The 16,259-nt window shown below is 43.6% G+C and overlaps 1 protein-coding gene across 8 annotated transcripts in view; it reads left to right on the top strand.

The window, feature by feature from the left end:
- Positions 1-16,259, top strand: part of GALNT2 (polypeptide N-acetylgalactosaminyltransferase 2) — a 198,447-nt gene that overhangs the window by 156,630 nt on the left and 25,558 nt on the right. For all 8 annotated transcript variants that reach the window (XM_023646249.2, XM_070228192.1, XM_023646248.2 and 5 more), the window contains 7 exons: positions 199-297; positions 552-619; positions 848-913; positions 7,643-7,764; positions 9,923-10,010; positions 13,795-13,882; positions 15,028-15,131. In XM_023646249.2, coding sequence (XP_023502017.1) covers positions 199-297; positions 552-619; positions 848-913; positions 7,643-7,764; positions 9,923-10,010; positions 13,795-13,882; positions 15,028-15,131 — 635 coding nt within the window. The remainder of the gene's footprint in view (positions 1-198; positions 298-551; positions 620-847; positions 914-7,642; positions 7,765-9,922; positions 10,011-13,794; positions 13,883-15,027; positions 15,132-16,259) is intronic.

Raw genomic sequence — 16,259 nt, 5'->3', positions numbered from 1 at the left:
TAAAACGTAATTCTGTTTGTCCTTTTCTGTTTCCTTAAGTCCCATTGTCACTTTATGTCAGAATAGGCCAGCACCTTCTGCAGATAACAGGTTCATCTAGAGTGTCCATCCTGACAGGACAGTCTGCTTGTGCTCTCAAGGGGCCTTGCCATGGCTGATCTGGGTTCATTGTTCAGAAGACCATCTTTCTTTCTTCAGGTGTCAGCGGAAGCAGTGGCGGGTGGATCTGCCAGCTACCAGCGTGGTGATCACGTTTCACAATGAAGCCAGGTCAGCCCTGCTGAGGACAGTGGTCAGGTGAGGCCAAGAGATGCCACCTATTGCAGCTTATGGGAGACATTCCCTGGCAGGGATGCTGCATGTGGGCCGTGTTACCACTGCAGCCAGGCCTGGGCTGTCTTTGGGGTTACAGACAGGTCACCTGACTGTGCAGCACAAGGAATGGCTGATGGATCCACCAGCTAAGAATTGGGGCCAAAATAGGAGAATTCTCCACAGCTGGTGGTACCCCTAAGAGGCCTACAATCTTTATCTTTCTTTTCTTTTCTCAGCGTGCTTAAGAAAAGCCCACCCCACCTCATAAAAGAAATCATCTTGGTGGATGACTACAGCAATGACCGTAAGTACTGGGACTGATTTCTCCTGGTATCTGGCCTTTCTCCTGGGCTCCAACCTTCCTGTAGTGTAGGTGCTAATGAGTTTCATGAACAGGCCAGAAATCAGGGCCACAGAGAGAAGATGCCCCAAGGAGATCATCAGCCCATAGATGATGCATAATCACCGTGCTTGAATACAATGCCCTTCGTAACTTGAGCTTCAAAACGCTCTGCTGTTTTTTTTTCCCCAGCCGAGGACGGGGCTCTCTTGGGGAAAATTGAGAAAGTGCGGGTTCTCAGAAATGATCGACGAGAAGGTAAGACTCTTTCTTTAATTCAGTACCAAGACAGTTAAATTCTGAGTTTTCTTGAGCCCAGTAATAACTTAAAGAAATATTTCAGCTAAAAAAACAATTGCCTGTCTAGTTTTTTTGTCTGTCTCCCTCTCCCAGAGCCTCTTGGGAGCCTCTCTCCGCAGAGCATGGGAAGGACTTTCAAAGCTTAACTAATTGAAACTATTTATATACGAGGGCAAGAGTTCAAATTACATTTTTATTTATGTATTTAGAAAATTGGCTTCTCTTTCTCTTTCAAAACCTAGGAAGTCTTATCAGTCCCTTGAGTACTAAGATTTAGCAGTAAGAATTTTAATGACTCTATGTTCCAGGCATCTGATAAAATAACCAGGATTCAAGTTTGACAATCTGCTGAAGGTGAACCATCCCAAAACAGAGAGAGAGCACTGCAGTTGCGTGCTTAGGGGATTTTGCAAATGCCAGCCTCAGAACCTGCTGTTAGTCCTGTCTGCCAGAGCTGGCCTCATCGAGGCTACTTTATTGGCAGTTATAAGAGAGACTCTAGAGGGGGAGAGTATTACTTTGAAGTGTCTGGAAAGGAAGCTAAAATCATAATGGCAAATTAACCTCCACTGCATCAGTGCCATTAGGGAGCTTGGTGACAGATTCTAGTTTCCTCTATAGTCCGGAGAAATCTTTCCATATAGGAAAATTGTAGAGCTTTAAAACATGTGCCATTTTTACTATTTGAGGATGTCTCTATTGATCCTGGAGTGGTAGCTGTAGTCTTTGATCAATGTATATACTCTTTCTTCTGGTTCCCTATGCAGTCCACCTGGAGTTAAGGAACACAATTTTTCTTAGCAAGAATCTGATCAGTGGGTCAAACAATTGAACCTGTTAGGGCAATGTCATCAGCATCACATCTTAACCAACTAAGATCATCAATCCAGGTGTTCAAGATACATAAACGATGGAATCAGCCTTGCCTCTAAGCAAGCTCTGTTTGCTGGACTCAGATCTGTCTCACAGGCTTAGAATAAACCAAAATCTCGAGATCAAACCAAAATATTGCGTTATATTTGCCCCTAAACAAACTACATAATAACTTTTTAAATTTAAACCCAAAGTGTCTTCTGGCACAAGAAAAGAAGAAGAGGAGGAGGAGGAGGGAAAAAAAGAAATTATTTTTCACGTTGACATTTTGTAACTGAGGAGTCACTTGCTAGCCTTATCAGAGAGTGCCTTTAACCTGCTTAGAAAGCAAAACATGCTTCTAAATATGAACTTTCCATTTGCTTTAAGTGAGGATGTTCATTTGGGTGAGAACCCGTATTTGGGAAGGGATGAGGAGGGGAAGTTGTGGAAAGCCAGATGATGGTAGGCTTGTATGAAACAAGTGAAGCATGTGGTAGTTGAATGAGAAAAGTCACACACAGAGGAACATATGTACTTGTGTATGTATGTGTAGCCCCTAAATTTAAACACATACACAAGTGCTTTTAATGATGCTATTAGATGACAGATATCAGTTGCATAAAATACCACAATCATGAAGGAGCAGTGTTAGGTTCATTTAGTGCTGAGATTTTATTGTGCCTATGAATCTTATTCTAGCTGTTTATTAGGATCAGCTGGGGAGCTTAAAAGATCACCATGCCTTGACCTTGCCCACAATTGAATAAAAATTTCTGGATTTCTAGGTGTGGGGCCTGGGCATCTGCATTTTTTTAAGATGCTTAGATAATTCTGATGTACTTTGGATGTTGAAAACCTAGTCCTGGGGCCGGCCCAGTGGCGCAGCAGTTAAGTTCACATGTTCCACTTCTTTGGCCTGGGGTTCGCTGGTTTGGATCCCGGGTGTGGACATGGCACTGCTTGGCAAGCCATGCTGTGGTAGGCATCCCACATATAAAGTGGAGGAAGATGGGCATGGATGTTAGCTTAGGGCCAGTCTTCCTCAGCAAAAAGAGGAGGATTGGCAGCAATTAGCTCAGGGCTAATCTTCCTCCAAAAAAAGAAAGAAAGAAAGAAAGAAAACCTAGTCCTTCTCTCTCTTTTTACAGATGGAGATATTAAAGTCTAGAGAGGTTAAGTGACTTTGTCAAGGTCATGCAGCTATTTAATGACAGTAGTAGGGCCAGAACCATGTTGATAATCCAAGTTCTGTCTTTGTCCCACGTGCTTGTGTTCCTCTGTTTCAGTGTCCGCCTGCTTTTGGATTAACTGATTTTTTCCCCGGTTTTATTGAGATACAGTTGACATATAACATTGTATTTGTTTAAGGTGTACAGCATAATGATTTGATATATGTATATATTGTGAAATGATGACCACAATAAATTTACTTAATATCCATCACCTCACATAATTACAAATTTTTTTCTTGTGATGAGAACTTTTAAAAAAGATCTACTCTCTCGACAACTTTCAAGTATACAATACGGTGTTATTAACTATAGTCACCAGGCTGTACACTACATCCCTAGGACTTCTTTATTGTATAAGTGAAAGTTTGTACCTTTTGACCCCCTTCACCCATTGCCCCCACCCCCCAAACCCCCACCTCCAGCAACCACTGATCTGTTCTGTTTTTATGAGTTCAGCTTTCTTAGATTCCACATATAAGTGAGATTATACAGTATTCATCTTTCTCTGTCTGACTTGTTTCACTTAGCATAATACCCTCAAGGTCCATCACATTTTTGCAAATGGCAGAATTTGTTTCTTTTTTTGTGACTAAATAATATCCCTCTGTGTGTGTGTGTATCAATCACATTTTCTTTATCCTTTCATCCATCAGACACTTAGGTTGTTTCCATGTCGTGGCTACTTACTGTAAATAATTCTGCAACAAACTTGGAGATGCAGTATCTCTTTGAGACAGTGATTTTGTTCCTTCGGATGGATGCCCAGAAGTGAGATTGCTGAATTATATGGTAGTTCTATTTTTAATATTTTGAGGGACCTCCATGCTGTTTTCCATAGTGGTTGCACCAATTTATCTTCCCATGTTCACAGTGTACAAGGATTCCCTTTTCTCTACATCCTCACCAACACTTATCTCTTGTCTTTTTGGGTGACAGCCATTCTAACAGGTGTGAGGTGATATCTCATTGTGGTTTTGATTTGTATTTCCCTGATGGTTAGTGATGTTGGGTACCTTTTCATGTATCTGTTGGCCATCTGTATGTCTTCTTTGGAAAGATGTCTATTCAATTCCTCTACCCGTTTTTTAATAGTTTTTTGATTTTTGTTGGGGTTTTTTTTTTTTTTTGCATTGAGTTGTAGGAGTGCTTTATATGTCTTGGGTATTAATCCCTTATCAATTACATGATTTGCAAATCTTTTCTCCCATTCAGTACGTGGCCTTTTCATTTTGTGGATGCTTTCTCTCACTGTGTGGAGCTTTTTAGTTTGATATAGTCCAATTTGTTTATTTTTGCTTTTGTTGCCTTTCTGTTGGTGTCAAATCCAAAAGATTGTTCCCGAGGCCTATGTCAAGGAGCTAACCCAAGGAGCTATGTTTTCTTACAGGATTTTTATGGCTTCAGTCTTACATTCAAGTCTTTCATCCATTTTTGGTTGATTTTTGTACATTGTGTAAGACAGGGGTCCAGTTTCATTCTTTGGCATGCATGTGGCTGTCGAGTTTTCCCAACACCATTGATTAAAGGACTGTCCTTTCCCCACTGTAGATTCCTGGCTCCTTTTCCATAAATTAATTGACCATATATGTGTGGGTTTATTCCTGGGCTCTCAATTCTGTTCCATTGATCTTTGTGTCTGTTTTTATGCCAGTACCATACTATTTTGATTGCTATAGCTTTTAATATAGTTGGAAATGATTTTTTTTTTAGTATCCATTTTAATTCTTGTAGCTTTTTAGCTTTACATTTGTTCTTAGTGGTGGTTCTGAGGATTCCAACATGCATCTTTAACTTACAACAGACTGCTGAGAGTCAGTGTCCTACCACTTTACATAAAATGTAAGAATCTCGCAGCACTTTAATTCCGTTTCTATTTCCTGTCCTATGTCCTATTATTATCCTATGTTTTCTTCCACGTTTTAAACCCCACAGTGCATGTTAAAATGTTTGCTTTAAATAATTACTTATCTTTTAAAGAAATTAAGAGAAGAATATATATATAGAAACTGTTAGATTTATCCTCATTTTCATTTCAAGTATCTCCATTTCTTTCCACATATTCCATCTAGTGTCATTTTTCTTCAGCCCAAAGAACTTCCTTTAGAACTCTCTTTCTCTTGTAGGCAACAAAATCTCTCAGCTTTCGTTTATCCGAAAAGTCTTTCTCCTTTATTATTGAAGAATATTTTCTCTGAATAGAATTCTGAGTTGACCATTAGTTTTTATTTGAGCCCTTTAGAAATGTCATTCCAATGTCTTATGGCCTCTAATTTCTGTTTAGAATGTAGTTGTTATCTGCTTTGTTGTTCCCCTGTATCTTAGGTGTTGTTTATTCTGGCTGCTTTCCAAAATGTCTCTTTATCTTTGGTTTTTAGCAGTTTAATTTAATGTGCCTAGATTTAGTTTTCTTTGTATTTATCCTGTTTGAGGTTTGCTGATCCCTTTGAATATGTAATATATCCCTTTGTTTTTCTACCAAATTTGGGAAATTATTGGACTTTTATTTCTTGATGTATTTTTTTCTGCTTCATTCTTGGACTACAGTTGCACATATATATTGTCCCATAGGTCAATTAGACTATTTTTTCTCTCTCAATATTTTTCTCTCTGCTCACCAGAAAGATAATTTCTATTAATCTGTCTTCAAGTTCACTGATCTTTCTGCCATCTACAATCTGCTCTTAAACCCAGTCAGTGAATTTTTCATTTTACATAGTTGCAGCTTTCAGTTCTGGAATATTCATTTGATTCTTTCTTATACTTTTCATTTCTCTCTGAGATTCCCCCATCTGTTCACTCATTACAACCATCATTTCCTTTGAGTTCTTGGACATAGTTATTATTATAGGTGCATTAAACTCTCATCTGTTAACTCCAACATCTGGGTCATCTCAGGGTGAGTATTCTATTGGCTTTTTTCTTCTTGGGTATGGATCACATTTTCCTATTTCTTCTCATGTTTAGTAATTATTTATTTTATAATGGACATTGTGAATGATATGTTGTAGAAATACTGGATTCTGTTATCCTTCTCTAAAGAGTGTTGATCTTTGTTATATTGGGCAGTTAGATTACTGGCTGATGACCTTGAACTTGCGTAGACTTGTTTTTGTACTTTGCTCGAATGAGTATATCTTGGGAGAATCCATTATTTTTGAGACATAGTCTGTATTCCTAAGTGTGTTCCTTCTGGAGTTTCTGTAGAACTGGGTGTTTACCAAACCTTTCCAACTTGACGGGACTCAAGTTCCAAACTTTGTATCTCTGCAGTGGATACCAGCTGAAATCTCAGTTCTTTCTGCCTTCTAACTGCTTCTTTTCATGGACTCCTTGGGGTCTCCCCTGTGTCTGCAGATTCAGGAGTCAGCCACGGATTTAATGGGAGGTTATCGCCAGATTTTGGACTTATATCCTTTCCAGCATCTCTTGCAGTTCCCAGCCACTCTAGAAGCTCTGAATTCTGTCCTCTGACATCTCAGGCCAAAAAAGCTGCATTACAGTGGATTGGAGAGTAACCTCAGAGGAAGTGCCATGTAAACGTGCATTTCATTCCATGTGATTTCCTTCTTTTAAGGGTTGAATCCCCTCTAGTTCCTTCCTGCTTTTGGCTACTCTCTAGCCCTTTCCACTGGTTGCTTTTTCTATTTAGCTCAGAGTTTATGATTGTTATTTGAGCAGGGCTTTGCCCAATACAAGCTACTTTGCAATAGTAGAACTAAAAATCTTTTGGCTTTTTCCCTACTGTAGCATGCAGCTCTGTGAGAATCACTGAAAACCCATTTTGACTACTGTGTAAAAAGAAACTTAAAACTCTTGTCCTCACAACTAGAAGGACCCACAACTAAGAATATACAACTATGTATATTCTTTGAGGAGAAAAAGCAAAAAAAAAATCTAAAACTCTTGTCCTCACTGGTTATGAATAGTAGCATCGTCTTCATATATAAAGCCCAGCACACACAGCAAGAACAATCTATGACCACGTCATCTAGGGGTAAATATACTACTTACGGCAAAATTTCATGTGATAGTGAAAAATGTATATTATTAACAGATCACAAGTATATAAATTGTGTAATTTGACCAATAGGGTAACTAATTTTGTGTAAAAGCTAAACAACTGGACTTTGCCATTTAAGTTATTTGGTTTGTGATAAATCTTAGAAGACAAAGATATTTGCAACACTCTTACCATTAAATTATTGCCATTAAAATTAGTATCATTAGCACTTAAAGTATGTAGGTGACGGCTTCTGTAGCCCAGTTAATTACAAAGCTCTGTTGCTGTGTCAGAGGAAAGTAATTTTAAAAGTTCCACATTTTGGTTGCTTGATAAATGTAAAGGCCTTTCTTAGAAGACAGTAGTTCTCAGAAAGTTGTCTTCCTAGTCGTCTAATTACCTTTAAAAAAAAAGTTCTGACACAACTCTGTGTTGGTAACCAAAGGGCAGTACTGACCCTCCCACACAAGTCTGCCTCAAATCTGCCTGGCAGGAGGGCTGCCGAGCCTGAGGGGAGGTGTCATGCAGGCGCTGGGTGTGCCATTCCTGCATTTTTCTCTCGGATCTCTCCCCTGATGTGACTTGAACTCACTTCCACAGGCCTGATGCGCTCTCGAGTCCGGGGAGCCGATGCAGCCCAGGCCAAGGTCCTGACGTTCCTGGACAGTCACTGCGAGTGCAATGAGCACTGGCTGGAGCCCCTTCTGGAGAGGGTGGCTGAGGTGAGGCCAGGCCCATGTGTGGTTTTGTTTGATGCTGAAAAGGGGAGAAGTGCCTCTGGGGTGCTTATTCACTGTAGTAATCTATCGATAGGGAGAAACATCATCTCACGAGGAGGAGGTGCAGGTATGCTGGGGAAGCCCTGATTGGTTTAAGATGGCCCTTTTCTTAGGAGGATCTTCCCTTCTTGCCTGCAACTTTGCAACCAACTCTCTGAGCTCAAAGGGGCAAAGTGCTTAGGACACGTGCCTGCATCTAGCAAGTGTGACTTGTGTTTGCTGCTCTCTGAGGGGTGCAGGTTAGCGCCTCCAGTTCTGCTGCTTGCTGTGAGGACCAGCTTGCAGGCACATGGGGGAGAGGGAGTGGCTGTGACCACACAGTGACTGGTCCAGGCCATCAGGTGGTCCATGGACACACTGTGTGCCTGTCTTCTAAAAGCATCATTGCTAGTATTTCTCTTGCCGTTCTTTTGCCTTCTGCTTGTTTTATTGACTTTCTTTCCTCCCAACTAAGAAAGAGCTTTCTTGGGGCAATAAAGCAAACCTAATGAAAATCCTGAAGAAACAGAAAATGAACAGGTCATTCTTTTTACAGCAGAGCAAGGGTAGCCAATGGGCAGTGGGTCATGAAATACTAAATAACCCCAAGCTACTAGTACTTTCGATCACCACATTCACTACCACCAATGGAGTACCGCCCACATGCTAGACACTTTAAGCATTACCTTTAATCTGAGTGTTACGCTCATTTGACAGATGAGGAACCTGTCTGTCATCTGGGGTTCAGGGAACTTTAATAAATTATCCAAAAACCATACAAGTGGCAGAGCCAGGATTGCACAGCAGGGTTCCCTAAATCCCTGAGCCATCTTACACACATGCACACAGCAAGCTAAAAGAAGAACCCACCCTGGAACCCCACCCCACCCCCACTACCAGCTTCTCACTCTGCCCACTGTTTCCCGGAGACACAGAGGCAACATGAAAGCCACACCCAAGTCATCAGAGTGTATGAGGCCACTTGCTTCTGTAGTCGGACTGTGCAAATTATTTCAGATACCCCCTCCTGAATTAAGGATAGAAGAGTTGAGAACAGTAATTTTCACTAATTCCGGTCCTATCAAAAGAAATCAAAGAAGTAGACCAAATTGTGTTCTTTGACTCCCATATCCAGGTCCAGACTGAGCCAGGCGATGAGGATTTTATTCTCTTCTCTCAGCGCACCACCCTGGGTTTTCTCCCAGTGAATTTGCACCTGCGTGGTGTTGGAGCTTTCTAATATTCTTAGTGTGTTCCTCTGATGAGTTTTGTTCTTAGCTCTGCTGATCCTGTTACTAGTTTCGTTGTCAAAGTCTTTGTTCTGGCTAACACAGTTTCTTTAAATGGCTCAGGAAAGCACTTACTCTTTGGTTGACTGTTGGCATAGGGCAGTGTCACCAGCATCAACCATCCGAATTTAAAGAGGGCAGGGCAAGTTAAAAGGGCCTGTGTTCACAAACTCTTAACAAAACAATGATGGTGTGGCATAAAGAAATGAGAAAAGTTTTTTTTTGTTTGGTAGAATCACAGGTAAGACAGACTTAGGATCTGGAATTCTCTGGTCAGTTTGGTTTACTTCTGCTGTAATAGCGTTGATACTCTCCACATCACACACACTTCATATGCCTGTAGAAATAGATTATTGCTTTTGTTGTGCAGGCATCTGAGCCAGGAGTCCCTCCCTGAGGTTTACTGCGGCTCACAAACTACTGATGTGTAAGTCCAGCTGAGCTTAGATTCTGTCAGAATGAAAGCTGCCCTGTAGTTGAAGTTTTGACATCTGGGGAAACAGAAGAGAACCCTGGGACAAGGGGTGCAGTCCTTGCCTTCAGCTAAGTGAACAAGTGCCCAACTGCCCCCCGCCCGTGGCGTCTCCTCAGGGAGCACTTCTCTCTGCATACGAGCTCTGCGCCTCCTCCCGCCAGAGTAGGCCCTGCCGCTGGTGATGGCAGAAAGCAAGGCCTTCGGGTAGGGAGGGCTGGGGTCTCCACAGCACTGGGGGCAGGTGGTGAGAAAAACAATTGGGCTTCACAGTAACTGCCTAGCACTAAAGCCTTCTTTTTGTAGGTGGGGTTCTTTGTTTTGGTTTTGATCCCTACTCTTTTCTTTATTTCTATCTTAGGACAGAACACGGGTTGTGTCGCCTATCATCGATGTCATTAACATGGACAACTTTCAGTACGTGGGGGCATCCGCTGACTTAAAAGGCGGTAGGTTCTGTTCCTGGTCACCCTGCCTTGCTCTTCCTGTCTACACAGTGTTTGAGCGCTGCTCTCTCTTGGTGTCACCAGTGACAATAACAGCAGTATTCACACTCCCAGTGCGTGTGCTCCAAGCAAAGAATGTCTGTGTGCTCAACAAGTAGAATCTCGTGAAGAGAGAAAGATAGCCTTGCTTCCCTTAAAGAGCTTCCTGTGTGTCCTGTGCTTCTCTCATCTCTTTGACCTTCTATTGCTGTTGTTGCACGTGTGGCTCAGTACACAGTTTTGGTGTCATTTTTAATCAGAGAAGATTAAGTCTTCCCGACAAGGTGTCTGGGATAGGAGACTCCACAGCTGACAGGCAGAGTGTGAGGAGTGCCACAGAGCTTAGGTTTTGTGCAGATGGAGTGGGGAGGCCGTCTTTCCCTCCCCCTCACACCAGCTCTCCTCGGATAGCCTGAGTCTCCTGGGAGGCAAATCCATCTACCTGGTCATACAGGTGGACACCTGGTCATCCCTGACTCCCACTCACCACCCAGGCTCACTAGTCACCAAGTCCTGCTGATATGACCCCTACTGTGGCTTGGTATTTGTCCCTCCTCCCCACCTCTACCACCCACATCCTGCTTCACTTCCAGGTGACCTTGTGTCGGAGTGACCACATCTGTCTCCTGTTGGTCCTCACAGTCTCCGGGTGTGTTCTACTCTGCCCTCCACAGAGCCCCCAGAGTGGCTTGTCTAATACTCTTTTAATTTTCTTAAAAATTATCAAAGGCCCCAAAGAATTTTTGTTCACGTGGGCCATGTATATTAACATTTGCTGTATTTGAAATTAAAGCCGGGAAAGTGTTAAAACACAAGATGATTTAAGTACACACCCTATGGTCCATCAGACTGCTGACATCCCATGTCCTGTAGCTTCCAGAAAACTCTACTGTGCACTTTTGAAAGAATGAGATTGAAAGAGGCATGTAAGATCTTAATGTAAATATGAAAGTAGTTTTGGAAGGGTCTGTGGACCCCAGGGCAGGGGTTCCTGGACCTCCTGGAGAACCGCTGGTCTCATGAAGGGCTTCATGCTGCCCGTGGATGCGCAGGAATGACACTAGCCCATTCTGAGGAGCTGGTCATGTTCCATCTGGCTCTACTGGTTGTCCCTGTGTCCCTGGGACTGTGTGTATGTGTGTAGAGGGTGACGTGTCTCCTCAGGGCTCTGCCACAGACCAATAGTCAGTGCTCCAAGCTCTGACACGCTGCTGGTTGGCAGCCTCACCCCTCAGAACTTGGCTGGGAGCCAAGAAAGCAGGAAAACTGCTGTAAGCAGCTAAAAGAGATGTCAGAGCCTTGTCCTCCTGTCTGTCTAATTTGTTCACTTTTGATTCTTTATACCTGAGGTCAGTGAATTCTTCCAGGTGTCCAGCACCCCAGTTTCTTTATGTAAAACAAGGGGTTCTTCTTCCCACCTCCTAACATTTGAGCTGATTAGAAGAAGATGGACTATTACTGACGGACACACAGAAAGAGAATCAACTGACAGTCTAACTTAAAAAAAAAGAAGACAGTAACACTGTAAACTTGGGCGCAACCTCAGAAAACAGAGTGCTGGAAACGGTTAGTGAGACTCAGACCTTTGACAGTACCTGCCTCTTTCGGGCCATGTCACAGTGGGTGAGTTGTTTCACCTGTCCCCCTTGCAGAGATCTCTCTCTGAGAAATGGGGTGATAATTGTGCCAGCCACATAACGTCATGAAGGGATTAGAGTGGCTGGCATGAGGTCAGTGTTGTGACCAAGCAGCTCCCCCTTCCCAAGGCCTCAGAAAGAGGTCAGTCATGCTGGGAGGTCTGTACCTACATTGGGAAATGAAATTCAAGAAAGATTCAGAGCAAACGGGGAGAAGGATTTGACAGATCCCTAGCTATCCAGAACGGGGGACAGTTCAGAGTGCCTTATTCCCCCAGGGAGTTGCAGGATCTGAGATTTAATGGGCTCTTTCTCCCACAGCAGCTGCTTGTGTCAGAGCAGGTGCAGGGACAGCAAAGGGCTCTGCGGTGGGGTCCAGGCTTCCTGCTGCGTCAGTCAGATTCCATCTAAGAGCATTTTACAAAATCCCATGGGAAGAAAATATCAAGGATGACATTTTTAGCAGGTTCTTAAAATCTACTGTATCTTGTCTCTTGCGACCACATTAATAAAACAATAATGAACATTGAAAAAATGAGAGTAATGTTATAACAAGGCTGGTTGAGGCCTTTGCCTTCTCTGTTAGTAAAACAGCCAGGATGTTTGTCGTTTGTCTGGTTGGCACGGTTGTGTTTGAGGCAGGCTCTCTGGATAGCCAGCCAGCATAAGGCCTGTATCGGTTTCCTCTCTGTGTGTTACTGGCCCCCAACCACCCAGTCATTCTTTGCCTGGACCTGCTCTGCTCTGCAGTGACAGCTGGGGGACCTTTTGGTCCTGTGCCTCTGATTGAGCTGTGAAGCATGCTGGTCCAGCCCAGGAGGCTGCGAGCCCCTGCCTCCCATCCTGCCCTCCTCAGGCTGCAGACACCAGGCCTATCAGGGCAGACAAGCACGGAGTTCAGAGCACACAGACAAGAAACCCGAACTTAGGCATTGCACAAACCCTACTGACAAAAAGTCTGATGGCAGAGAGCTTAAGAGGCACAGAACTGGAGGATAGATGGCCCTGGAGTAATTAGTTTTGGCTGTCAGACCCTTGAAAATGCAGTGTGATAATCCACATGTTGCTGAGAAATGGTCTCCTCATGTGTCTGGAGAGTGTCATTAGGTGGCATGTGCTGGTGCCACAGGGCTTGGTGCAGGGGACCTTCTGAGTAAGGGCGAGACCCAGGAACTGTGGACAAGTGCCTACAAATGCCAGAAATTTGCCATCCTGAGCATCCTGTGGAATCTAAAAGTGAACCGGGACAAATGCCAAACTTATCCGAAATTGAAGCTTGCTTGCTTACTTTGCTCCTTCTTTTGGCTCATTTTCATGTAAAAGTTTTCTGTCTCCTATCTCTCCCCACACCAGTTCTTGCCTGAATATGGTTCAGTTGCAATCAAGAGACACTGAAGAGATCAAGTTGACAGGCCAAGGCCTATCTTGTCCCCTCCCTGTTCCGTTGCTCTGGGACAATGCTGGACGCACAAGGACAGGTTTTTTTTTTTTTTTTTTTAAAGATTTTATTTTTTTCCCTTTTCTCCCCAAAGCCCCTCAGTACATAGTTGTATATTCTTCGTTGTGGGTGCTTCTAGTTGTGGCATGTGGGACGCTGCCTCAGCGTGGTCTGATGAGCAGTGCCATGTCCGCGCCCAGGACTCGAACAACGAAACACTGGGCCGCCTGCAGCGGAGTGTGCGAACTTAACCACTCAGCCACAGGGCCAGCCCCACAAGGACAGGTTTTTTTTTAATCCCAGTCACTCTTCTTTCTCACCTCCTTACAGCCCTTGGATGTGCAGTGCTGTCACACACACGTGCCACTTCTCTGCTCATTTCGTTTATTCTTACACATTTTAATTGTAGGAAAGCCTGGCCCACTTCTTCTGCCTCCGGTAAGCTCCCTGGGGAGAGATTTCAGTGTGCGCCCTGCTCACTGGTCTCCTAGCCCCAGCGCCACCCCAGTCACTCTCTCCTTTCCACATCTTCTTTGGGTGTTTTTTTTTTTCTTTCTTTGATTTTCGATGAGTCCCATCCAGATATGAAATATTTTTAAGTTGTGAGGGATGCGGTGCTGGGAACAACCGGCTGGTTCTTGTCAACTCTGTGTTTCTTGTCTGTGGCCGACAGGTTTTGACTGGAACTTGGTGTTCAAGTGGGATTACATGACACCTGAGCAGAGGAGATCCCGGCAGGGGAACCCAGTCGCCCCCATAAAGTAAGTGCCAGGCCTCCTTTGGGGGGCCCCTCACAAGTAAGAACCCAGGCTTTGGCCTCGCATTCCCTGGATACCTGGTCAGGCTCGTCACCTTCTGCCCTTCCCCTCCCCCATTTCTCTTTCTTAGCTCCAGGCGGAGTATCTGCCACCACATCATAGAATAAAGTACTCTGAAATTTCTTTTGCTCAATGAAGTCTAACCTGTATATAAGGCAAACCTGCTGTTCTCTCTGTTCCTTCATGTTTACAATGTAGAGCATTTTACACAGCAGCGTAGGGTCTCCACATTGACCTCAGGGACCAGGGAAGAGCGGTGAGCCAGGCCAGCATGAGGCCCCTGCACTGCTGCCCTATCTGATTGGCTGCCCTGCCTCAGCAGGTCTCGCTCTCCTGTGTGCCTGCAGAGCAGGCAGCTCGTATCCATTTACACCTGGCTTTAGGATTCCCAGACCATATGTGGGATTCATGCTGTCAGGCTGCACCTCTGGCCGGGCACAAATGTGGGGTGGTTTTCAGGGTAGACACACAGTTAAGTGAGAGCATAGCTGCAGACTTTGACATGAAATACACTCACTAGCATTTATCCAGCATCTGCAGTGTGCCCTAGACTTTTCCAGCACCTGACATGGAATTCCCACGGTGTCTCTACTGGGAAGAAAGTAGGGGCTCAGTAAGCGTCCTGTTGTTGACCCTTCCCAGGCTGATGAAGAAACAATGAAGATGGAGTGCCCCCTGATAATGATAATGCTAAGGACAGCTGACGTTGTTGAGCATTTCCTAAGTGTGCTGAGTGCTTCACGCATGTTACTTTTTGTAATCCTCTAAGGAAACTGAGGCACTGAAAGGCTGAGTACTGCCTAGGTCCATTTGTCAGTGAGGGTTCCTGGCGGTCACTCTCTCACAGGGGAGACTCGGTCTAGCCCCTTGCACCATGGGAGCATCTGAGCAGGGAAGTGGGGGAGGCATTCAAAGAAAGCAGTGATAAAGCAGAGAAAGGGGCACCCAAAATTCTGAGGAAAGAATGATGCTGTGCGGTTATTTTTAAGGTCAGCTAGTTTACTTGACCTTGATGTAAGAATGCTGGTGATCTAACCTTGACCTTCGACCTCTCCATCTCTTTCCTCCCACCCTCTCTTCCTCTTTAGAACCCCCATGATTGCTGGCGGATTGTTCGTGATGGATAAGTTCTATTTTGAAGAACTGGGGAAATATGACATGATGATGGATGTGTGGGGAGGAGAAAACCTGGGTATGTATGAGCCTGTGTCTTCAGATACCAAAAGTTTCCAATTCTGGTGAAATCATGGTTTTTTCCTGCCCACCAAAAGGGATAGAAATGAAAAATAGGAGCTTTGAAGAGACTGTTAGGCAAGAGTTTGTGGTATACAGGGTGCTAATTGGAAAAACTTTTTTAAGACATTACAGTTCATTGGACATAATTGGTCTCCATATCAGTATAAATAGCACCCCTTTCACTCTTAAAAGTGTCTTGGGTTGGGCATTAGAATATGTCACCCTAAGAGGGGCTGGCCCTGTGGCCTAGTGGTTAAGTTTGGTCCACTCTGCTTTAGTGGCCCACGTTTGGTTCCTGGACACAGACCTATACCACTCGTGAGCAGCCATGCTGTGCCAGTGACTCACATACAAAATAGAGGAAGATTGGCACAGATGTTAGCTCAAGTGAGTTTTCCTCAGCACACACACACACAAATGTCACCCTAAGATTGCAGGATGCTAGATACAGAAAATGTCCTTGAAGGAAAATACAAACTCTTTAATTTCATTTGAATCCAAGGGTTTGGAAAACAAGCACACAAAGATGGGGGAACCATTTCAGGCTCAGGATTCATTTTTAGCCATGTAGAGTGTGAAATGAGCTCTGGTGATTGATTGAGTTATAATCATGGAAATTAGATGGATAGAGAGGCTTCAGCGTTTAATGCCTTCTTTACCACTTTGTGAATGTTTCTAATTTGGTTTGATTTTTTTTTTAAGTAACCTATGCAGATCATTTTTACCCAGGTTTAGTGGCAATGAAATTTTATAGATTTTGGTCTTTGTTGATCGCTGCATCATATTTACTGTATAAAGATAAAAAGACTCTTCTTCTTTTGTTTTCTTTGTTTGTTTAGGGTGTTTTTGTTTGTTTCACTTGAGGCCGTTAATTTCAAGTGCTTGGGGCTCTGAGCCAATTCTTCTCTGCTATTGAATGCTGTTAAATTACATACCTGGGTGGACATACCCCAGGGAAGAAGGGGGCAAGGAAAAGGAGAAAGAAAAAGGATGTCATTGTCATTTTTTAGTAGTTTTTCTTGTAACAGAGACTTTGATGGTTTTTGTTAGGTTAAAAGAAAAGAAAAGACTAGCCTATTACTTT

Source organism: Equus caballus, chromosome 1, assembly GCF_041296265.1.
Source record: "Equus caballus isolate H_3958 breed thoroughbred chromosome 1, TB-T2T, whole genome shotgun sequence".
Taxonomy (NCBI): Eukaryota; Metazoa; Chordata; class Mammalia; order Perissodactyla; family Equidae; genus Equus; species Equus caballus.
Note: the sequence above shows the minus strand (reverse complement) of the source record. Positions and strands in the feature narration are given on the sequence as shown.